Source organism: Oryctolagus cuniculus, chromosome 15 (assembly GCF_964237555.1).
Source record: "Oryctolagus cuniculus chromosome 15, mOryCun1.1, whole genome shotgun sequence".
NCBI lineage: Eukaryota > Metazoa > Chordata > Mammalia > Lagomorpha > Leporidae > Oryctolagus > Oryctolagus cuniculus.
This window is the reverse complement of record NC_091446.1, coordinates 42,852,795-42,876,704: the sequence shown is the minus strand read 5'-3', so window position 1 is coordinate 42,876,704 and position 23,910 is coordinate 42,852,795. Positions and strand designations below refer to the sequence as shown.

Here is a 23,910-nt window from a genome sequence, read left to right as displayed (position 1 = left end):
TGGAGAGCGAACCAGAGGATGGAAGACTTCTCTCCCTCTATAACTGTGCCTCTCAAATAAAATACATGTTTTTAAAAAAAGTTAAACTGTGAATTGACACACTCTTCCTTCATACCTACTTTAAAAGGTTCTCACAGCCTGCTTAAATTGAAATATGCCATTTTTTCAAGTAGTAAGTGACATTAAATTTTTGGAGCCAGCATTTTGCTCCCCTGAATCCTGCTATATAATATAAAGCAACAGAACTTAAAAAAAGTTTGAACCAAGAAAACAGCCACAAGAATACAGCACTTACTAAAAACACAAATAAAAATAGGAAGTAAAAAGCTTACTTTTACATACAAGTATATACCCAAGTAGCTACACCAAGAATGAACTCCACTATCAAAAGCAGTAACTACCCAGAATAAGTTTGTTAGGGATGATGCAACTATCACATTTTGGGAAATAGGATCTCAGCTCCAAATAATGACATTAAACTCTCAAAATAAGACTATGTTGAGTGTTATGGGATATATAAGGAAAAAAGAATATATATCTTGTGCTCATGAAAATGAATAAATTAGAATTTGTACAGATGGCTCAGTGATATGTAAAAATTAGGTACTGCAGGGGCCGGCACTGTGGCGCAGCAGGATAAGTCATGGCCAGCGTTGTGAGTGCCAGTTCTAATCCTGGCTGCTCCTCTTCAGATCCAGCTCCCAGTTTTAATGCCCGTGAGAAGGGAGCAGAGGATGGCCTGAGTGCTTTGGACTCAGCTACCCACATGGGAGACTCCAAGAGAGTTCACAAGCTTCAGCCCAGTGTGGCCATTTCAGGAGTGAACCAGCAGATGGACAATCTCTGTCTCACCCCATCTCTCTAACTCTGTCAAATAAATAAGTCTTAAAAAACAAACAAACAAAAACTTTAAAAATATTAAGTCCTGCAAAGATTCAAATTATTATTTCTCAAAAATATTCTCTAAAATCATTCTTTCCCATTTTTTTTTAAAGATGTGTTTGTTTTTCGAAAATCAGAGTTACACAGAGAGAGGAGAGTCAGAGAGAAAGAGAGAGAGTTGTCTTCCATCCAATGGTTCACTCCCCCGATGGCCTCAACGGTCGGAGCTGAGCTGATCCGAAACCAGGAGCAAGGAGCTTCTCCTGGTCTCTCATGCAGGTGCTGGGGCCCAAGGACTTGGGCCATCTTCCACTGCTTTCCCAGGCCATAGCAGAGAGCTGGATCAGAAGAGGAGCAGCCTGGACTAGAACCGACACCCATATGGGATGCTGGTGCTTCAGGCCAGGGCGTTAACCTACTGAGCTACAGTGCCCGCCCCTCTTTCCTTTCTTGTTACCACTAAATTAAAGATCCTCTTCACCCCTTTCCCCTGGAATAGTACCGACACTTTTTAATTCCTCCTACGTAACTTTCTTCCATTAAAAAATATATACTTCCCCCAATCAAAAGATTGTGGAACTTCCCTCCTTACAGAACTCCAAAGCAATCAACTTTAACCTAACCTAGGTCCAAAGAGTGACTTTTGAGCATTCTCTCACTACCCCTTCTCCAAAGGAACTCTCAACAGCTGTTGAGTGCCAGCTGAAAATGCCACACATACTTCTGCTGCAGCATATCTGCTTTGTATCCTGGATGAACCACGTCCCCTCATTCATCTAGGGGCAGTCAATTTTACTCAAACTTCAAAAACCAATTTTGTTTACTCCACAAAATCTCTCAGATTATATAATCCTTGGTATTATTCATTTGGCTCTATTACACTATTTTTAAAAATGGCTTGTTTTCTTTTTAATAATTATTGAACTTTATCCTACTCAACTACAGTTTAAGTCCTTATAAAAAGGATTTAGATTTTATCCATCTTAATAAATATCACGCACAAAATAGAAGCTATTCAAAAATTAGCTTTCAATGAATATACTGCAACTGAAAAAAAACTCTCAAGCATTCCAATAGTCACTGCTAGACTTCCACAGGATTTCTAACAGTAAAGGTTTCAAAGTTCTCCATGATCAGACATCATTCATCTCACAGGAATTATATTACTGAATTTAAACTTAACAATAACTGAACGCCTTCATTTTGGATGAAGAAATTCTGACTTACAAATGTTAAGTGATCTAATTCATTTAATAAGCATTTATTGAACATTTACAATTAATGCTTACAATATGCTGGGCATACAATGGCCAAGATACTTAAGGAGCACACTGCCTAGTTATTACCTAATTATAAAGAAAAAAAAAAGTGCTAGAAGAGAGAAGCCACCTCCTAAAAACCTCTCCTCATAAAACAAATCAAAGTTCCATCAGCATGGGTTACAAGAAATGGGTTCCACAATATTCCACTTCTTTAGTCTTTATTCCAACAAAGTTGAAAGTTCAGGCAGAATGTTTGGCATCATTATGCTGGTAATATTCATAGCTGAAAAATCACCCAATATGTAAGATAAGGGCTTTATTACTCTGTGAAAACTGATGACATTCCAATATAACGTTTCTTTCTTTAAAGTTTCATTCAAGGGTGATAGAACTGACATCTACTGGACGTTCAATGAACTACATGAACAAATTAGGTCCATTATCAGTAACCTCCCAAATCATGACGATAGCAACAATTTTTAATCCTACAAAGAATATCAAGACCCCAAACCGTTTATGTATTTTCCTATTGTGAAATTAACTTTGATACAATATGGACTTTGGTATACTAATGTATATCTAGCAGTCTGTCTTTCGAAATGACTTCAAAATCCTGAAATGAAACTGAAACTTCTTGACAATAACTGCATATATTTTGTTGTGCAGTCACTTACCAGTATCACTCATATGACATTGATATACTTGCAATGAAGGCAGTTGCGGTCTCAATACCATTACAGCAGAACATACAATAAAAATTGTGCATACAAATAGGAAAGTATTTCAACCCTGTACAAACGTTGGTTCAACAGAATAAACACACAAGCATGTACAGATACATCGTACTATGCACAACGAAGAAACATTCAGAATTATTTACTAGGCAAACAGAGATACCAGTTTTATTTTAAGAAGCTCTTTCCATTTCACGGTGTTCATCTTTGAAATCACACTACCTTGAAGGGCCGAGAGCTTATTGTTAACATGTCACTCTCAATTCGCTGCAGTGTTTTACAATGGGCTTCTCAAACTCCAAAGTTTCAGGTTTGCAGACATCAAGGCCCAAGCAACACTACCTGGACAATGAAGGCCTGCCTACCTTCACACAGAGGACAGGCTGTTAGAAACATCGCCATCCTCTGCGACAGCGTGCTCGCTCCTCAGGAGCCACCCCCGTTTTTGCACAAGGTGATAGCAGCGCCTGTGCGACAATTAGACCTGGTTCATTCCCGCAGCTTTCGCCCGGTTCCGAAGTCACCTGGGACGACCGCAGGCCTCCAGAGCGACAGGCTGCCCACAGAGATACAGCACGAGTCTCGGGGGCCGCGCCAACGGAGACCTAGGGGCACAGGCCGGGCAGGAAGCCAAGACGAGGCCCGGGACGCCCTTGGAGGTTAATCCGTACGAGACTAGGGCTGCGAGGCGCTGGGGGGCGGCACTGAGGTGGCGCGTGGTAGGAGAGCGAGGTGACCTTGATGGCTGGGCTTCCCGAGCCCGACCCTAAGGGAGCTAAAAAGGAGCCTTCCCCTTGCCCCTCGAGGCCCCCCGGGAGCCCGCTACTACTCACCTCGGGGCAGAAACAGCGGCTGGAGCAGCCCTCAGATGGCCTCGCACAGGAAGGAAATGCCGCCTGGGACAGAACACTTCCGGCGCGGGCTCGTGTGCGCCGAGCATGCGCGGCCCGTGTGCACCGGCAGGAAGGGGGCGCGTTTGGACTGTTTGATTAGACCGGGAGCGGCGAGGGAGCGAGGTGGCGCACCTGACGCTGAGGTTGCCACCCTGCTGGGCTGAGGCCTTCCGAGAAGCCGGTGTGTCTACCAGCAGCGCCGGCCGAGCTCTGAATTTAGCTAGCGAGTCTCAGAGATGGACTGCGGAAGGCAGTCGTCACCTCAAATCCCAGTCCTGCTCACGTTTTTCTCTGGGTGCGACCCTGACAAATCGGGGCGCCTTCTTGAGAGAGAGCAAAGAAATTCCCCCCTGACTCGGGCTTGATCCTGATTCTCCGCCACCACGCTTCGCAAACCCTCGCGCAGATTGCATCTCAGTCCTTTCGCCCAAGCGCCGACGCGCGCGGTCACCCCGCACCCCTCACCATCTGTTTTTCGGTTTCTGGGGTGACTTCCCCCTCCTCCCGCAAGTCAGTGCTGAGAAGCACCTGGGGGTGGCGCTTCACAACCCCTTCAGCTGAACGACTCAGCAGCCCACGCAGACAGGCTCTGTGCTTGGGACAGAATAGCGCGTCCGGTAACAATTTTGCATGTTAAGTGACTTCCCTTTTTCTTTTACCCCTTCCCCTTTCCAGAATGAGCGACGTGACATGAGAAGTCCCAAGAGAGCGAATCTGAAACCCGCGCCTCCTGAATTCAGATTGCTGGGAGGCGAGATGAGTTAGACTCTGTCCCCAGATACAAGCAACATCACTTCCTTCAGGTAGAAGTGAGACTATGAAACAATGTCTCCCTGTCTGACTCAGGAAGGCCGTTTGTGCCCCTCAGCTGTAGGCATCGCCTTTAATAGCTAAAGAATTCTGCAGCTTGATTGTTGAATTAGCAAATGCCACCGTTGTTACAAGCTTGTAATACTGTAATGAAGAGAATATGTACAATTTAGTGAATGTCTACTAGCACCTGGGCAATATGCTGCTTTTTATTTTGAATCTATAAGCTAAATGCCTCAAAAAATTTTTTCTGAGATAGCTATCATTTTCTCTGTTTTTATGGATGAACAAACTTTAAACCTTAGGAATGAATGTTTCTATGTTCATGCAACTAGTAAGTGGCACAATTTCAATGGAACTTAGTCTCTAATTCAAATCCTACGTATTTTCTGTTTCGGACAGTGATTTATTATGAAGTTTTAAAATCTAGTTGTAAGAGATAAGAATGTGAAATAACAAAAAATCACAAGGCTTTAAAGGATAAGGGTGGGTTGAAAGTGATATGTGAATGTTTAAAATCTCTGGTTAAATTCATCGACAAGAATCAATGAAATTTAAGTGTTTCGTGTTTTACATCCATTCCTTTTTGCCTTTGAGATTTTTATAAATATGTGTCTGTCTATGTTAATAATATAATTTTTAAAAATGAAGCTAGGTTTGGGAGCACCAGAATGGTTATCTGGAAAGGGAGATAGACCTTGGAGAAGAATAGATTTATGAGACCGGAGCAGTGTTCTCAAGAAAACCGAGGTCATCAGGGCCCAGATTTCCTGGAAGAGATTCTCCACTGTGTGCCTGGGATGATCACAAGCTGGGAAAGTTGTGAGGATGTGGTTTGACAGGGCTGAAAGGGGGAGTTATGGAGGAAAGAATTTTAGGTTTTGTGGTCCACTAGAGTAAACATACCCACCAGTAAGGAAAATTAGCAGAGAAATTCAAGATAGTAATGGATTTCCGTCATTTATCGAGTGAAACTGGTTCAGCTGATAATGTAACCTGGCTTGTTCTAAAGACCAGGGTGACTAACCTCTGGGTTTGCTTGAGACTAAAGGGATTTCTGGGCTGTAGGACTTTCAGTGATGTTACAAAGCCTCAGGCAAATTGCAACAAAATGGTCACTCTACTAAATCTATCCTAAATGAATCCTACAATGAGGTGGAATTCCCAATATGGTCACATCTAGCTTCAATTCACCTGCCTAATACACCAGAAAGGAAAATATTGGATAAATTAATCAAGGCTGACCAAGAGTCTGCATGTGCAAAAAATACGTGCTGCTGCTCATTCCCTACTGCTTCCCAAACTGTGGTTTGGCTATAAACCAACTGCCTACACCTATATTTTTTTGGTCCTAATATTTTCATTTAACAAACCCTCAGGAAGCCTCTTACATCCAGGTTTTAAGACATCAAATCACCGCCTTACCACATATCATGTACATTCATTTGCAACAAACACTAAATCATCTAGGTTCTTCCAGAATAGAGCAGAGTGAACATATGCTTTTCATCCCAGGATAGCTTTATATAATCGCTGGCAACACAAAATACCATATTTGGTCCACAGTAGGAGCCCAATAAATAATTATATACAATATTAATCAGGAAATTATAGCAACAGTTTTTTATAGACTTTCTGGACCTTCTCTCTCTATTGGAATGGAGATGTTAAGAATAATTATTATATTTACTGTAGAAAGTTTTTAGGTGTGTGTATGTGTATTGTACTAGTACCTCTGAAAACAGTGGTGACAGAGACAGGTGAGCTGCCGCCTAGGATGTCTGCATACCATATTGTAGTGCTGGGTTCAATTTCTAGCTCTAATCCCAATTTCAGCTTGCTGCTAATGTACCCTGGGAGGCAGCAGGTATTGGCTCAAGCAGCTGGGTCTTGGACATCTATGTGGGAGACCTAGATTGAGTTCTTACATTTGGAGAGTGACCTAGAGGATGGAAGATTTCTCTCTCTCTCCCTCTCTCTCTCTCTCTCTCTCACATACACACACACACACACACACACACACAGAGTCTCTTTGCCTTTTTTTTAAAAAACCAGTTATGGTAGTTCTCCCCAGTAACATCAACTTCTGCCCTTTTGTTATTGAATGGCAGTGTGGTTAGTTTACTGTGCATCACTGAATACCTGGTGGGAGGAGGAAATTCCTTGGATTTTCTGTTCTTGAATTTCATCAGGTGTAGATTCACTTGGACAATTTGGACAATTTAGCAAAATGCAGATTCCTAGATCCTAACCTTTGAGACTCACATTCAACTGCTATAGGTTTTGGTCCAGGAATCTGCATTTTAGTAACCATCTGAGATCTCTACCATGTGAGGATACACCAATATTTCTGTTTGCAAGCCTGGAAGAGTGCTTGCACTGGACGTAAAATCTTGTACCCTGATTTTGTACTTCTTAACCTCTTTTCTGTTGTTTAGCCAATCAATCCATCCATTTGTCAATCAACAAACAAGTGTCTGGGATGATTCAGATGTAGGTCATTTTGGACCACACTTTGAGAAATTGTCTCAGTGAGTAAAGACTTTAGAAATATTTTTATAAAAATATCTACCACCCCAGAGAAATGGCCTTTCTGGTCATCTGAACTATTTTCAGATGCCTCTCAAATTAAATAAAGAAATCAAATCAAGGAAGCCCTCATGATGAGCTTAGCAGCAAAATCCATTTTTGAGAAAAATATCATCTGAAATGTTTGAATAAGTAAACATGGTAAACTTCATTCATTGTTCATTAGAAATTCACTTGGTAGTGATTTATAAGGAGCAGAAACTTCAACACCATAAATGAAATTATATAGTGGTAATTACACCAGTGTAATAGTTACTTGGTAACCTTGGTTCTTTTTAAGATATTTAGCTGGAAAATAATAACCTTGATTATTCTTTTGACGAGGTAAATTAAATGGATGGAGAAAGAAAAATAAAGTGAGAATATGAAGCACCAGCTAAAGCACTAAAACAAAGTTTAAGTACTTGAAATTCCAATAGAAAGGAAAAGAGGGAATAAAGACAAAAGTACTGGAAAATTCGGCTGGCGCCATGGCTCAGTAGGCTAATCCTCTGCCTGTGGCGCCAGCACACTGGGTTCTAGTCCCCATTGGGGTGCCGGATTCTGTCCCGGTTGCCCCTCTCCCCTCTTCCAGGCCAGCTTTCTGCTGTGGCCCGGGAGTGCAGTGGAGGATGGCCCAAGTGCTTGGGCCCTGCACCCGCATGGGAGACCAGGAGAAGCACCTGGCTCCTGGCTTCGGATCAGCTGTCCACTCTGCCTGTCAAAAAAAAAAAAAAAAAAAGTACTGGAAAATTAAAATTCCAATAGATTGGAGGAAATAGAAAGATGATCGGATAGCTCTAGTCCACAGAAAGCACTGAGGCACAGGCATTTGGCATTTGGTGTGGTTACTTCACCAGTCGGGAAGCTGCATTCCATATCAGAGTACCTGATTTGAGTCCTGGCTCCTCCTACTTTGATTAAGATTCCTGCTAATGAGCTCCCTCCCTGGGAGACAGCAGATGATGGCTCAACTTCTTGGGATCCTGCTACCCATGTGAGAGACCCAGGTTGAGCTCTGGTCTCCTGATTTCAACCTGTCCAGCCCTGGCTGTTGCTGGCATTGGTAGCATGAACCAACAGATGGAAGATGTATATCTATCTTGTCGTTGTGTCTCTCTTTCATATAAAATGAAAATTTAAAAATACCTAAATATTTAAAAACATAGATCTAAAAGATAGTAGCAACATTCAAAGAACATGTTGTAAATCTACTTCCCATGCTTTTTGTGTGTTTAAACTTTACACATGATTTTAAGTGAGTGTATGTAAAAATGAGTTATATGTAATTTTCTTGTGTTAGCAGAAGGGCACTAATCCCCAAACAAGCTTATATTTCTTTTTTTTCCGATGTATTTATTCAAAAGGCAGAGTTACACAGAGGCAAATGCAGAGAGAGAGAGAGAGAGAGAGAGAGAGAGAGAGAGAAAGGTTCCATCTCATCCACTGGTTCACTCTCCAAATAGCCGCAACAACCAGAGCTGCGCTAATCCGAAGCCAGGAGCCAGGAGCTTCTTCTGGGTCTCCCATGTGATTGCAGGGGCCAAAGGACATGGGCCATCTTTTACTGCTTTCCCAGGTCACAGCAGAGAGCTGGATCAGAAGTGGAGCCGCCAGAACTCGAACCAGCGCCCATATGGGATGCCGGGCCTGCAGGCAGTGACTTTACCCACTATGCCACAGTGCCAGCCCCACAATCTTGTATTTCTATATAATCCTTTGTCCCAATCAGTACTGCCAATTGTTTTTCACAGCTTCTGCTACCAAAAAAATTTCTTGAATTTATTTACCTAACATCTACAACATTTTGTTGTTTAGCTTTAATAAATAGTATTGAAAAATGCTATTCAAATGGTACTAATCTGTGGAAAGTCAGGATTGATAAAAAACAGAATTGCTTCAAGATGATTTTTTAACCTTAAATGCAGCTTCATTAGCAAAAGTTTTAAGGCATTGGATGAAAGAGTTCTTTGGAGGATTCATTTCAGACCCTTAAAATGCCCCTTCCATATGGTTTTATAAATGGGGAAGGAGGTAGAAGGGATTGGGCAAGAATAATAAAGATATGAATTTATTAGCCAAAAAAAGAACCAGTAGTTCAGCTGTTACTTCTCAATTCCTGTAACAACAGATTGATAGATGAGGCATAAAATAATACCAGATGCTTTGGTTTCCAGGATGCACTGGGCTTCCCATCTTTTATAACCTGCAGCAATTTTTGCTCTAAGTAGGTCACTTGCTTGCTCTCATTTACCTGATTCTAGGAAAATGCCCTTGGAAGTATCTGGAAAATAAAATGTACTTGTGCTCAAAATTTCAAAATTAAGATTGTGTAAAACTTCCTCTTCCCCAGAGTAACTTATAACCTTGAAACATACGTAAAACTGAAATGGACAAGAATTGAGATCCTTTAGTTTCTAAGCACAAATAGACTAAAATCTGTGTTCATTCTGTTAGCTCTTGTAATTCACTATGCTTAGCACTGGTATGTTACTCCATTTACAAAGCTACAGTTGGAGTGTATATTTTCCTATTGAATATGAACTTCTTGAGAAAGGAGGGTGCCTAGGACAGAGGAGGGATCTTACAAAGTTTTCACATTAAATAAGGCTTTTCAGGCTCCATTCCTGTAGATTTATCCTGAATGGGGTAGGGGAAGGGTGCTGGGAGGAAGGAAAGACAAAAGATCCAAAGATAAGGAATGTAGAAAAAAATCACCTTACTGACCATAATCATATAGTTTCCCTGTCATGACAGATCTACTCCTGATGTGTACATGATAAACCAGTCCAATCAGGGACAGTCTTGGTATCTATAGGGTTTAAGAACATGGACTGGGACCAGCATTGTGGTCTGGGAGGCTAAGCCCCCGCCTGTGGCGCTGGCATCCTATATGGGAGTTGGTTCGAGTCCTGGCTGCTCCATTTCCAATCCCGATCCCTGCTAATGGCCTGGGAAAGCAGTAGAAGATGGCCAAGTGCTTGGGCCCCTGCACCCACACAGGAGACCCTGAAGAAGCTTCTGGCTCCTGACTTCTGATCGGCTCAGCTCCAGCCATTGCAGCCTTTGGGGAGTGAACCAGGGGATGGAATACTGCTCTGTCTCTCCCTCTCTGTGCCTTAACTTTGCCTCTCAAATAAATAAATAAATCTTTAAAAAATAGAAAAAATAAAAAGAACATGGACTTTACAAGCCTGAGCTTGAACTTTAGATCTGCTATTTACTCTCTGTATTACTTTTGACAAGTTATTTGTGCTCTCAAACCTCCGTTTCCTCATAATGAATATGGGAACAGTAACAGTACACCTGCTATGGATTTGCATTGAGAATTAAATGAGACAATGTATGTAAAATGTGGAGCTCGATGCCTGGCACTTAACAAGTGCGCAAAAAACATTCTGTTGTAATACCTATGATAATATTTTTATTTGTGCTCAAAAGTCTTTAAGGACAATAATTCTTTCATATCTCCTTTGTTCATATCTCCTTTGCATTTGCATCACCTTTTCAACCATGATATCCTGTCTGAAATGCTTGTCTTCTCTGGCTTGTAAAAGAGGCTCTGTGTATCTGTCCCCTGACTTCTTGACTCCCTCATTCCCACTTAAACACAGTTGTCTGGCTGGGAAGTACCCATCAAGAGTTTACAAACTGTTTTTGATAACTATTTAAAACCTGTAAGATTTCATCCTTATGCCCCCAAAATAATTAAATTTAAAATTTGATCAATACGTGTGGCTATTTCTCAGTTCACTGAAGACCATCACATTGGCTGTTATTTCCATCTGTTTCTGTATATAGCAGCCACTTTTTTTTTTTTTTTTTTTTTTGACAGGTAGAGTTATAGACAGAGAGAAAGACAGAGAGAAAGGTCTTCCTTCCATTGGTTCACTCCCCAAATTGCCTCTATGGCTGGAGCTGCGCCGATCTGAAGCCAGGAGCCAGGTGCTTCTTCCTGGTCTCCAATGCCGGTGCTGGCGCCCAAGCACTTGGGCCATCCTCCCCTGCCTTCCTGGGCCACAGCAGAGAGCTGGACTGGAAGAGAAGCAACCAGGACTGGAACCGGCATCCCTATGGGATGCTGGCGCCGCAGGTGGAGGATTAACCACGTGAGCCACGGTGCCAGCCCTTCAGCCACTTAATGAGCTTACAGTCCATGCTGTCATGTAGTTCTAAAGACTAAAACATTTTTTGAAACCAAATAACTGAGTATCATATCTTTCTGCAAAAAAACTCAGGTGATGTTAATAAAATATAATATATGCAAAATTAAAAAAGACTAAAACATTTTTATAACAATTTAAGTTATCATATAACTGTTACTGTTTTTTGAAGCTAAAGATCCATTCCATTTTTCATTAGTTGCTTAGAGATATCTTCCTTACTTGGGTCGCTGAGTGGATTTTGTACAAGAAAGAGAAATTAGTTCAATAGATGAAAGTGAGATGCTGAACCAGACTTGAGATTTCAAAAGTCAATACTTGGCATATCTTACCTATTGTCTGAAAACTACAACGTTATGATTATCCTTGGGGGCTATCAAGACATCAGACCTGTTATTCTTCACATAAAATTATTTGAGCACAACACCTATATTTTTGATTGCTATAGTATAATTCATAGAAACATTCCCCAAATTGGAAGTAGTTTCCTAAGCAAAAGAATTGATATATCCTTTCCAGGGCCTGACTGCACACCTTTCAAAGGTAAAGGCAAGGGCAAAACTGGCTAATTTTAGGTGTTTAAAATGAAATAACTACTGAGCCTTTTTCTTTCACCTAGAGAGGCCTTGCAGTAGTATCCTGACAAGCCAGTGCCAGGATCTCTCTGTCCTCCCTTTTTATTGTCATTGTTTCTGGAACCAGAAAAACAAAACAAAGGGATGGGGGGGGGGGGGACGCCTGTAATTTGAGTTCCAGAAGTACAGGAAACAAATTAAGTATACTAAGTTGGCAGAGCTGAAATTTCCATTCAACTTCAAAATAGTATATCCGATAGAGTTTCACAAACCTTTCTATTTTCTAGCCTGCTGCTTGTTAAGTTTAAATAGCTGCACAATCTGAGAGTTTTGAATGCCAAAGTAAGACCCAGTGCCAGAGGCATGCACACACCCATTTCTTTATGTCTTCTGAGTTCTCAGGTTAATGAGAGATCAGAAAAGAGAATAGGATAGGAAAGGAGACAAAGGCTGACTTCCCAACAATGTTTTCTTTCCTTAGGGTGTTTTATAAAAAGGTATTGATGATTCTTAGCAGACCAAAAGCAGCTTTAGAATTCTGTCTAGATTTTCTTGAGCCTCTGCAGCCTCTTACTGGACTGTGTTGTATCTTCTACCTTCCAGTCAATCCATTACTTAACCCTCCTTATGCCAGCAAGACTGCCTTTCCGTAGTCTGTCATGTTTTCATCACAGGCTAACATTCAAGAATCTTCTTAAATAAAATCTTTAAAAAGGGGGCGGGGGGGGGGAGGATGTGGTGCTGGCGCTTGTGGCGCAGCAAGTTAACACCCTGGCCTGAAGCACCAGCATCCCATATGGGTGCCGGTTCTAGTCCTGGCTGCTCCGCTTCCGATTCAGCTCTCTGCTATGGCCTGGGAAAGCAGTGGAAGATGGCCCAAGTCCTTGGGCCCCTGCACTGGTTTGGGAGACCTGGAGGAAGCTCCTGGCTCCTGGCTTCAGATAAGCGCAGCTCCGGCTGTTGCAGCCGACTGGGGAGTGAACCATCGGATGGAAGACCTCTCTCTGCCTCTCCTCTCTCTGTGTAACTCTGACTTTCAAATAAATAAATAAAATCTTTAAAAAAAAAAAAAGAATCTTCTTCCTCTCTTCCCTCAACCCTTCCTTGAGACTCTGAAATAAATAGGTAAAGAAGTCTAACTGAATAGTGTAAAGCCATGAAACATAAGATTGTAGTTTGATGAATAATCACATTTCTTCAGTTTAGTGAGTGACAAAGATTCCAATACTTGAACCCATATTCATAAGCCAAAAAGAAAAGACAATTAGAAAATCTGTACAAGTGTCTACCATTTTCTCCCCATTCCATGGGCAGGTGGGGGGGTCCATGACACTCTATTTTAATGATTGTCCCACATATCTATTTCTTTACCAAATACAGGGTATAGCATATCAGGAAGGTGAAGAACAAATATGCACTCTACCCAATAAATGTTTTAAAGCATCCAGGATGAAGATTATTGTTGTTTTAATTCAGTATTAAATAACTATTGTATTACTTACCATTACTAAGTATTATTATACTATAATATTACATGAGTAGTATAATATAAGCCTTATATATTATCATACTATTATAATACTTAGGTAATATAATGCTAAATATTTACTTATAAATTAATATTTTATTTAGTGTTCATATAGTATTTGAGAAATTCTAGATTATGACAGCACTAAATGGGAGAACAGGGTAGCACTATGACCTGTCACATGTCAGATAGCTTTCCTGGATTTCTTCCTCTGAAATTGAGATGGTCCAGCCAATTTTGTAATTCTATGATTCTATGATTCATTCTGACCTGAGTGTGAAGGACCTTTTGTTCAGATTTTCATTCCCTTTGGAACCCAACAAAAAAATGCTAAATTTGAACTCTAGATTTGGGAATATATTTTAAAAATTAGAATATTACAGGCCGGCGTTGTGGCATACCAGGTAAAGCTGACTCCTGTGACATCAGCATCCCATATGGGTACTGGTTCATTCATGTCTCAGGTACTGCACTGCTGGTCCAGCTCCTTGCTGATGGCCTAGGAAAAGCAGCAGAAGATGGCCCAATTTTTTGGGCCCTTGCCACCTACATGGGAAACCTGGAAGAAGATCCTGCCTCCTGGCTTCAGCCCAGCCCAGCCCTGGTCAGTGCATCCATCTAGGGAGTGAACTAGCAGATGGAAGACCTTTTTCTCTGTCTGTCCATCTCTCTGTAACTCTGCCTTTCAATCAATAAATAAATCTTCAAAAATTAGGACATTATGAAGATTTCTGTAATAATCTTTAGTCAACCACCATTTCATCAGCCATGGTTTCATTATAATATGGTTTTATATTTATATACTTTTTAAAGTCTGAGATGTCTATGTTTATATGTTTGAGGTTACATCCTTTAAAGTAAGGCCTTTTTTTTAAAAAAAAAAGATATATTTCATTTATTTGAAAGATAGAGTTACAGAAAGAAGTAAAGACAGAGAGAGAGGTCTTCCATCTGCTGATTCACTCCCCAGATGGCCACAATGGCTGGAGCTATGCTGATCCAAAGCCAGGAGCCAGGAGCTTCTTCCAGATCTCCCATGTGGGTGCAGGGCCCAAGGACTTGGGCCATCTTCTATTGCTTTCCCAGGCCCTAGCAGAAAGCTGGATAGGTAGAGGAGCAGCAGGGTGCTCATAGGGGATGCTGGTGCTTACAGGCCAGGGCTTTAACCCTCTGCGCCACAGCACCAGCCCCAACAAAGACTTTTTTAACTTCAGTTATCCCTACTCTCATCCCCACCTCCACCCCAGCCTTATGGTCACATCTATGATATAATGAAGGTAGAAGAGGTCTGTTCTCCCCACCTCCACCTTCCACTCTCCACAGATAATGAGTGGAAGATAACAATACAAAACTACACCCAGAAAAATCGTGCTCTTCATTTGTGGAAGGACTAACTGACTACAAAGAATGCTTCCAAAACCTGAACAAATGATACCAGCAAGAAAGCAATTGTAAGCATTAAGTATCAATACACATAGTAAGGGCTGGATCAAAAACTTTAAGGAAAAAAAGTATAAATATTATGAAATAAACCCATCTGTCACAGCAGATCATGACTTTCAGAAGATGAGCTCATGTACAACTGAGGGAGACAATCTTTTCTGCTTTGTTACTAATTTCATTGTTTCATTCTCTTGTAAATTCCCAATTTTCTTGAGCTTTCCAAGCATGATTTTATCTAACATGGCACTTTTCAGGAATGTAACCATCTGCACTCTCAGTTGATGAGAGATTACTGTAACACATTCTGAAAACAATCATGTAGATTCTTATGAGTCATATTTTAGTTGAGAATTAGGGAAAAAGAACAGAGAGATAAGGACATGATTTATCACTGCATATGTGTTCCTTTACTGCTTTCATCAACAGAAAAAACATTTTACCTCTTTTTTTTTTTTTTTAAAGATTTATTTATTTGAAAGGCAGAGTTACACATAGAGAGAGAAGGAGAGACAGAGAGAGATCTTCCATCTACTGGTTCACTCCTTTTTAAAATGGCCACAAAGGACAGGATTGGGCCAGGCTGAAGCCATGAACCAGGAGCTTCTTCTGAGTCTCCCACATTAGTGCAGGGGCCCAGGGACTTGGGCCATCCTTAGCTGGTTTCTGGGGCATTAGCAGGAAGCTGGATCTGAAGTGGAAAAGCTGGGACTCGAACTGGTGCCCATCTGTGATGCCGGTACTACAGGCTGTGGCTTTAACCAGCTGTGCCACAGCACTGGCCCCTGTTTGTTTTTAAATATCACTCTCTAGAAAGTTAACTCAGGAGTATGAAACTTCATACCTTTCTGCACAGTCCACTTTATTGTTAATTCCATCTTCTGTTTAGATACTGAGTGGTGTGTCAGCTTGGAACATGTAACTCTCATAGAAATAACAAACCAGCATCAAGAAAGATTAAGACACATACCATCTTTTTCTTTGAGAAAGACACATGCTCCAGTGTTATAGAAATTGTTAGGGAAGACCTGGATACATTTCTAGGAGGATAAAATTTCAACAAATCACAGACTCTCAGGACTGATCAAAAGGAAAATTAAATGTCATTGAATCTTCCACCAAAGGCAATGTAGAATTGTAGAAAGTGTATGTGCTATGGCATTAGAGGACCTGGATCAAGTCACTGCTTGGCCACTTAGTAAGTGTATATTTGGGACAATTTATTTAACCCCTCTGGGCCTTAATAACCTCATCTTTATAATCTATGAAGATGTCTGCATTATAGTGTTGGTGAGAGGATTGAAGATAATGAATGTAAAGGATCTGAGGCAGATACAATATTCACTAGGAAATGACTTTGGTAGTATAATCATATTGTCACATTAAATGTCGGTTGAGCTTATTTGAACATTACTGATGACATGGAATTCACTAACTGCTCCGATAGCCCTTTCCATATCCAGAGGACTCCAGTTTTAGTTCCTATTTCTGGGCCTATGTCTTTTTGCCTAGAACTTTTATCTTGCTAGTGGAACTACATAGATTAAGTCTGTTTAGCTAAATTAAGTGTGAATCTAGAATCTAGAATATACATAATATATATGTATTCAATAGTAACCAGTGTGGGTACTATAAATTTATCAACACACTTCAGGATCAAACTAGCTTCCTTTTGCTGGCACCTATCTTTTTATACCTATTGAATTTGCTGTTCATTGAAGCCTCTTCATCTTCTTCACTATAACTATAGCCATAGCCTTGGTAGTGCATGCTGTACCTGTCACAGTTTTTAGGGACAGACTCAAGTACAAAATCTTACAATAAAATCTTCATCTAGCTAATTAATAATTGGTAAAATTCCATGTGAATCACACAGGCATAATTTGTGTATTTAATCAGTTATGACACATGGCATACATACTAGGTATTGTGACTGACAAATGAATAACAACTGAGTATATTTTATTTAATAAACACTTTAGTAATGCTTATTATATGCCAGCCGCTCCTCTGAGTGCTTTATATATATTAGGTCATGTAATTCTCATAACAATCCTGTGTAGTAGTTACTGTTCTGATCAGGCAACTGAGACCCAGAAAGATAAAGTAGTTTGCTGAAGGTCAGATAGAACCAGGATTTAAACCAAGTTGTCTAGTTAAAAACCTGGGTTCAAACTCATAATGCCCTGTTCTAAAATTTAAAAAAATTCGAGGGACAGACATTTGGCTCAGTGCTTAAGACACCACTTGGGACACCTGCATTCTGTATCAGATGCCTGGTTTGAGTCGTGACTCCTCCGCTTGTGATTCTTATTCCTGCTAATTCACACCCTGGGAACTGATGGTTCAGGTACTTTGGTATCTGCCACCCATGTGGAGCCCCAAATTAAGTTCCAGACACCTAGCTCTGGCCTGGCCCAACCCTGGCTGTTGTGGACATTTGAGGAGTGATCCAGCATATGGAAAAATCTCTTTTTCTCCCTATGTGTTTGTCTGCCTTTCAGAAAAAGTAAAAATAAATTGATAAAAACAATTTTTAACCATTTTAAAGCTTTTTTAATATGGACTGTTATGGCTTAAAGGTAAGAAAAGCATGATTGAATTATAGCTATTGGTTCTGCAGCTTCCAGACTTTACTAAAGCACCATTAGAAAATATCTTCTGTGTTACTATACATTTGATATGTGAGAATACAAAATGTTAACTGGAAACAGTATCTCACTTCATTCTAAACAAGACTACATTTTGTCTTGCTTAGAATGAAGTGAGACATTGTTGCATTTTATATTTCAAGTACATATACAAGTGAGGTGGACTTAATGCCTCCAAATTTTAATTTTTTATATGCACTTACTCTGCTAAAATTATTTTCAAATATTACAACAGCAACACATCATATTTGCATTTTATTTTTGAATTAACATATAGTAGGACATGCTATATGTTTGCACAGTTTTATGAATTTTAACCAGAATAGATTTATATAGGCACTACCACAACCAGAATACAGAACAGTTGCATTACCCCAAAAAGAAAAAAACACCCTATAACCCCCTTGCAGTTGTGCCCTCTCAATCATTCCAACACCTGGAAACCACTGATATATTCCTTTTTTTTTTTTGGACAGGCAGAGTGGACAGTGAGAGAGAGAAACAGAGAGAAAGGTCTTCCTTTGTTGTTGGTTCACCCTCCAATGGCCGCCGTGGCCAGCGCACCGCGCTGCCGATGGCAGGAGCCAGGTACTTATCCTGGTCTCCCATGGGGTGCAGGGCCCAAGCACTTGGGCCATCCTCCACTGCACTCCCTGGCCACAGCAGAGAGCTGGACAGGAAGAGGGGCAACTGGGACAGAATCCGGCACCCCGACCGGGACTAGAACCCGGTGTGCTGGCGCCGAAAGGTGGAGGATTAGCCTAGTGAGCCGCAGCGCCAGCCGATGTATTCTTTGTCATTATAATTTCGTCTTTTTGAGAATGCCAAATAAAATCATACAGGATGAAAGCTTTTGAGACTGGCTTCTTTTACTAGCATAATATGTTTGAGATTCATCAAAGATATTATATATATCAAGAGTTCATTCCTTTTTATTACAAGTTAGTATTCAATTGAATAAATATAGCACAGTTTTTTCACTCATTCATTGAAGAACATTAAAATTGTTTCTAGTTTTGGATAATTATGAATAGAGCTGCCATAAACTTTGTCTAAAGATTTTTCTCTGGATAGAAGTTTTGTACTTCCTTAGGATAAACACCTTGGGGTGGAACTGCTAGATTATGTAACAAGGATATTTTTAGCTTTATAAGAAATTGTTAGACTGTTTTTCACAGTGTCTGTGCCATTTTGTATTTCTACAAGATTGTATCAGCAGTCCATTTGCTCTTCATCCCACCAGCATTTGGTATTATCAGTATTTTTTACTTCAGTTATTCCAATAGGTATCTGATTGTTTTTGGTTTTTAATTTATTTGTAAGGGAGGGGGGAAAGGAGAGAGAGAGAGAGAGAGAGAGAGAGAGAGAGAGAGAGAGAAAGAGAAATATCTCCCATATGCCTGCAACAGTCAGGGCTGAGTCATATCAAAACAACGAGACAGAAGTCAAATTTAGGTCTCGTGTCACATAGGTAGCAGGGACACAGTTACTTTTGAGCTTCCCAGGGTACACAGTAACAGGAAGCTGGAGTTAGGAGTGGAACTGGGGCTCAAATCAGGCACTCCTATATGGGACACTAGCATCCCAAACAGTATCTTAACTGCTACACCCAACTCCCCTGCGCCCTCTTTGTGGTTTTAATTGGAATTTTCCATATGATTAATAGTATTAACATACTGTTTCATGAATTTATTTGCCATTCATTTATCTAGTTTAGAAAAATGCCTGCTCAGTATTTAGCCTGTTTTTAAACTGAGTTGTTTGTTTTCTTACTGTTGAGTTTTTAGAATTCTTTATATATTCTACACAGAATGTCGTCAGATGTGTGATTTCCATAAGTTTTCCTCTATTCTAGATATAAAGACTTTCTTGGAGATTAAATTTGCAAAATTTTGGGGCTGACACTGTGATGCAGCAGGTTTACGCCCTGGCCTGAAGTGCCGGCATCCTGTATGGGCGCTGGTTCTCGTCCTGGCTGCTCCTCTTCCGATCTAGCTCTCTGCTATGGCCTGGGAAAGCAGTAGAAGATGGCCCAAGTTCATGGGCCCCTGCACCCACGTGGGAGACCTGGCTCCTGGCTTTGGATCGGCGCAGCTCCAGCCATTGCAGCCAACCGGGGAGTGAACCATCAGATAGAACACCTCTCTCTGCCTCTCCTTCTCTCTCTGTGTAACTCTGACTTTCAAATAAATAAATCTTTAAAAAAATTTGCAAATTTTTTGTTTATAATTTGTCTTTTTATTTATTGTTACTAATGCCTTTTGTAAAGTACCCCCACACACACATTTTTAAATATATTTAAATTAATTTTTTAATTTATTTGAAAGGCAGAGAGAGAGGGAGAGAGAATTCCCATCTGCTGGCTTACTCTCCAAATGCCCACAGCATCTGAAACTGGACCAGATCAAAGCAAAGAGCTGGAACACAATCAAGGTCCCCCATGTGGCTAGCAAGAATCCAACCATTTGAATCATCACCACTGTCATCTAGGGTCTGCAGTAACAGAAAGCTGGAGTCAGGAGATTTATCAGGGCATCAAACCCCGTTACTCTAATGGGAAACAAGAACATCTTAATTGGTGTCTGAACTGTTCAGCTAAATCCTGCCCCATTTAAAATTTTTGAGTAACACATAATGTATGGGGTACAATGTCATATTTCAATACATGTATGTAATGTGTAATGATCAGGGTAATTGGCATATACATCACCTCACACATTTATTATTTGTTTATGTTGAGAACATTCCAAATTCTCTAAGCTATTTTGAAATATACAGTTAGGAGACCAGCATCATGGTGTAGCAGGTTAATCTACTATTTGTGACACTGGTATCTCCTGTGGGTGCTTGTTTGTGTCCTCACTGCTCCACTTCTGATCCAGCTCCCTGCTAATGTGCCTGGGAAAACTGCAGAAGATAGCCCAGGTGCCTGAGCCTCTGCCACCCAAGTAGGAGACCCAGATGAAGCTCCTGGCTTCTGGCTTCAACCTGGTGAGCCCACTTGGGGAGTGAACCAGCAGATGAATATTCCTTCTCTCTCTCTCTAACTTTGTCTTTCAAATAAATATATCAATCCTTTTTGGAAAAAGAAATATCCAATTAGATGTTGTCAATTCTTGTTACTCTATTGTGCATTAAAATTCATTTCTCTTGGCCAGCACCGTGGCTCACTAGGCTAATCCTCCGCCTTGCGGTGCCAGCACAACGGGTTCTAGTCCCAGTCGGGGCACCAGATTCTGTCCCGGTTGCCCCTCTTCCAGGCCAGCTCTCTGCTGTGGCCCGGGAAGGCAGTGGAGGATGGCCCAAGTGTTTGGGCCCTGCACCCCATGGGAGACCAGGAGAAGTACCTGGCTCCTGCCATCAGATCAGCGTGGTGCGCTGGCCACAGCGCGCCAGCCGTGGCGGCCATTGGAGGGTGAACCAACGGCAAAAGGAAGACCTTTCTCTCTGTCTCTCTCTCTCTCTCTCACTGTCTACTCTGCCTGTCAAAAAAAAAAAAAAAATTCATTTCCCTTCTCCAACTGCTCCCTTAATGATTCCCATTAAGAATCTTTTCCCCATCCTCCTTTTGCAAAATTTTAAATATTGATGAAGTCAAATTTATAATTTTTTTCTTTTTGTATTATATAAGGAATCATTGCACAATGATAGGTCATTAAGATTTTCTCCAAGGATTCTGTCTAAAAGTTGTATATTTTATATTTTACATTTAGATATATAATGCATTTTGAATTAATATTAATATAAAGTATGAAAAATTAAAGTTCATGTTTTTATGGGACAGCATCATTTGTTGAAAAAGACAATCCTTTGGGCCTTTGCTGAAAACCAATTGTCAGCATTTATATGGGTCTGTTTCTGGGCTGTTTATTCTGTTCCACCGATCTAAGTGCCTATCTCTTCCCTAGTACATACTTTCTTGATTCAGCTAGTGCTCTAGTGCTTTTTTTTTTTTTTTTTTTAAAGTATTTATATTTGTTGAAAGGCAGAGAAACAGAGAGAGAGAGACAGACACAGGGAGAGATAGACAGACAGACAGACATATTCCACCCACTACTTCATTTCCCAAATACCAGCAACAGCCAGAGTTAGACCAGGCCAAAGCCAAGAGTCTTGATGTTTCAGTTTGCCTTATGATGACATTTCCCTCTGTTTAGTAATTCCTTAGAGTAGATCTGTTAACAATTCCCTTTATTTTCCTTGTCTGAGAATTTGTTTAACTTCATCCATGAGTTATGTTTTTGTGAGATATAGTATTTTGATTGACATATTTTTGCTTCATTTTGTTTCTTGCACTTTAAGTTGTTCCACCCTTCATTGTTTCAGATGAGAAATTTGTAGTCGTTCAAATTGTTTTTCTTCTATAGTAATGTGATTTTTTTTCCTTGTATCTGCTATCAAGAATTTTTTTCTTTAATTTTCAGCAGGTTGATTTTGACGTGTTTGGGCATGGATTGCTTTGAATTAATCCTTCTTGGAGTTTGCTAAGTTTATTTAACATGTAAAGTTATGTTTTCCACCAAATTTTTGGAATTTTCAATTATTTTTCAATATTTTCACTATACTAAATTATCTTATTGTGGCTTCAATATCCATTCTTGAACCCATAGTAACATGAATATTAGATCTTTTGCTACTTTTCCAGTCATCCCTGAGATGATGTTCATTTTTTCCTCAATAACTTTTCTTTCTGCTTTTCAGTCCAGGCAATTTATATTGTCTACCTCAAAATTTGTTGAGTCTTTCTTCTGCCATCTCCTTTCTGTGACTGAGTTCATTCAATGTGTTCTTTATTTCTGTTATTCTATTTTTCAGTTCTGAATTTCAATTTAATTCTTTTTAAGACTTATTTATTTTATTTGAAAGTCAGAGTTACACAGAGAGAGAAGGAACGGCAGAGAGAGAGAGAGAGAGAGAGAGAGAGAAAGAGAGAGAGAGGTCTTCCATCTGATGGTTCACTCCCCAGTTGGCCACAACAGCCGGAGCTGTGCTGTTCTGGAGCCAAGAGCCAAGAGCTTCCTCCAGGTCTTCTTACATGGGTGCAGGGGCCCAAGGACTTGGGCCATCTTCTACTGCTTTCCCAGGCCATAGCAGAGAGCTGGATCGGAAGTGGAGCAGCCAGGACTTGAACCTATATTGGATGCCAGTACTGCAGGAAGCGGCTTTCCCCGCTAGGCCACAGTGCCGCCCCTTCAATTTAATTCTTTATATCTTATTCCTTTGTATTCCTTTCAAGAATATTTTTGCTTAAGTTCTGGTACACTTTTATAATAACCACTTTAAAGACTTGATCAGCTAATTCCAGGATCTGTGTAATCTCATCATTGGGCTCTGTTAATTCTCTTGAGATTTTCTTGGTTCTTTGTACACTGGAAAATTTTGAATTGTGTCCCAACATTTAAAATGTTATGCTGGAAGATTTCAGATTTTGTTTAAATCCTATGGAGAATATTAATACTTCTGCTTCAGCGGTAATAGACCTGTGGGTAGAGGCCACAAGTTCAAATGAACCTTCTCTGTGTTGTTGTATCAGTGTCAATTCTGTCTGCAAAGACTTTGCTTTGATATTTGGATCTATCCTCTGTGTACCATCATTAAATGTTCAGTAGGACCTGTGTAGTGGTCTGTTCTTTAGTTCAGTCTCAAAGTCTTTTTTTTAAAGAAAGATTTATTATTTGTTTTTCTGGAAAGCAGAATGGGAGAGAAAGATACACACACACACACACACACACACACCACACACGGGGAGAGAGAGAGAGAGAGAGAGAAATCTTTCATCTGCTGGTTTACTCTCCAGATGGCCACAACAGCAGGGTTGGGCCTGGCCAGAGCCAGGATCCAGCAGGGATTCTATCCTGGTCTTCCACATGGTGGCAGCAACCCAAGTACCCAGACCTTCATCTGCTGCCTCCCAAATACATAAGCAGGAAACTGGATCAGAGGCAGAGATGGGATTTGATCCCTGGCACTTTGATATGGAATGTGAGTGTATCAAGTGGTGGTCCAATTTTCTATGCTACAACATCAGCCCCTCAAATATTTGATATGCTGTTATGATCATATCTGTTCTTGTGCAGCTTGAGGTCTAGAGTTGATAACCAACTTTGTAAGTTTCCTGAATTCCCACCTCTCCATCTCTTGTACTTTCTGGTGCCTGGAACTTCATTTTTCAGTCTCAAGGCTAGAAAGCTAATGCTTTAGTTACCCTGTTCTGTCATGGTTTTTGTTTTAATTATTTTATTTTATTTGAAAGAATTAGTGAGAGAGAGAGGGAGAGTCAGAGAGAGGTCTTCATTCTGTTTCAACCCAGGTGGCCACAACAGCCAGTACTAAGCCGGGCTGAATTCAGGAGCCAGGAGTTTCTTCCAGGTCTCTCACATGTGTGGCAGGGGCCCAAACACCTG

At 40.6% G+C, this 23,910-nt stretch overlaps 2 protein-coding genes across 6 annotated transcripts in view; one reads left to right on the top strand and one right to left on the bottom strand.

Annotated features, from left to right (window-relative positions):
* The window catches only part of ATAD1 (ATPase family AAA domain containing 1), a 74,413-nt gene that overhangs the window by 47,329 nt on the left and 3,174 nt on the right, over nucleotides 1-23,910 (bottom strand). The window contains exon 1 of one of the 5 annotated variants that reach the window (XM_002718492.5): nucleotides 3,712-3,842. The exons of 3 other annotated variants lie outside the window; for them this stretch is intronic. In XM_002718492.5, the coding sequence (XP_002718538.2) occupies nucleotides 3,712-3,818 (107 nt within the window). In that variant the 5' untranslated portion in view covers nucleotides 3,819-3,842. Of the gene's footprint in view, nucleotides 1-3,243; nucleotides 3,843-23,910 lie in introns of those variants that run through there. One more of the 5 variants, XM_008270131.4, reaches the window with a different exon arrangement.
* The window catches only part of PTEN (phosphatase and tensin homolog), a 153,746-nt gene continuing 133,647 nt past the window's right edge, over nucleotides 3,812-23,910 (top strand). The window contains exons 1-2 of the mRNA XM_070057650.1: nucleotides 3,812-3,952; nucleotides 4,447-4,574. The gene's annotated coding sequence lies outside the window, so the exon portion shown is untranslated. The remainder of the gene's footprint in view (nucleotides 3,953-4,446; nucleotides 4,575-23,910) is intronic.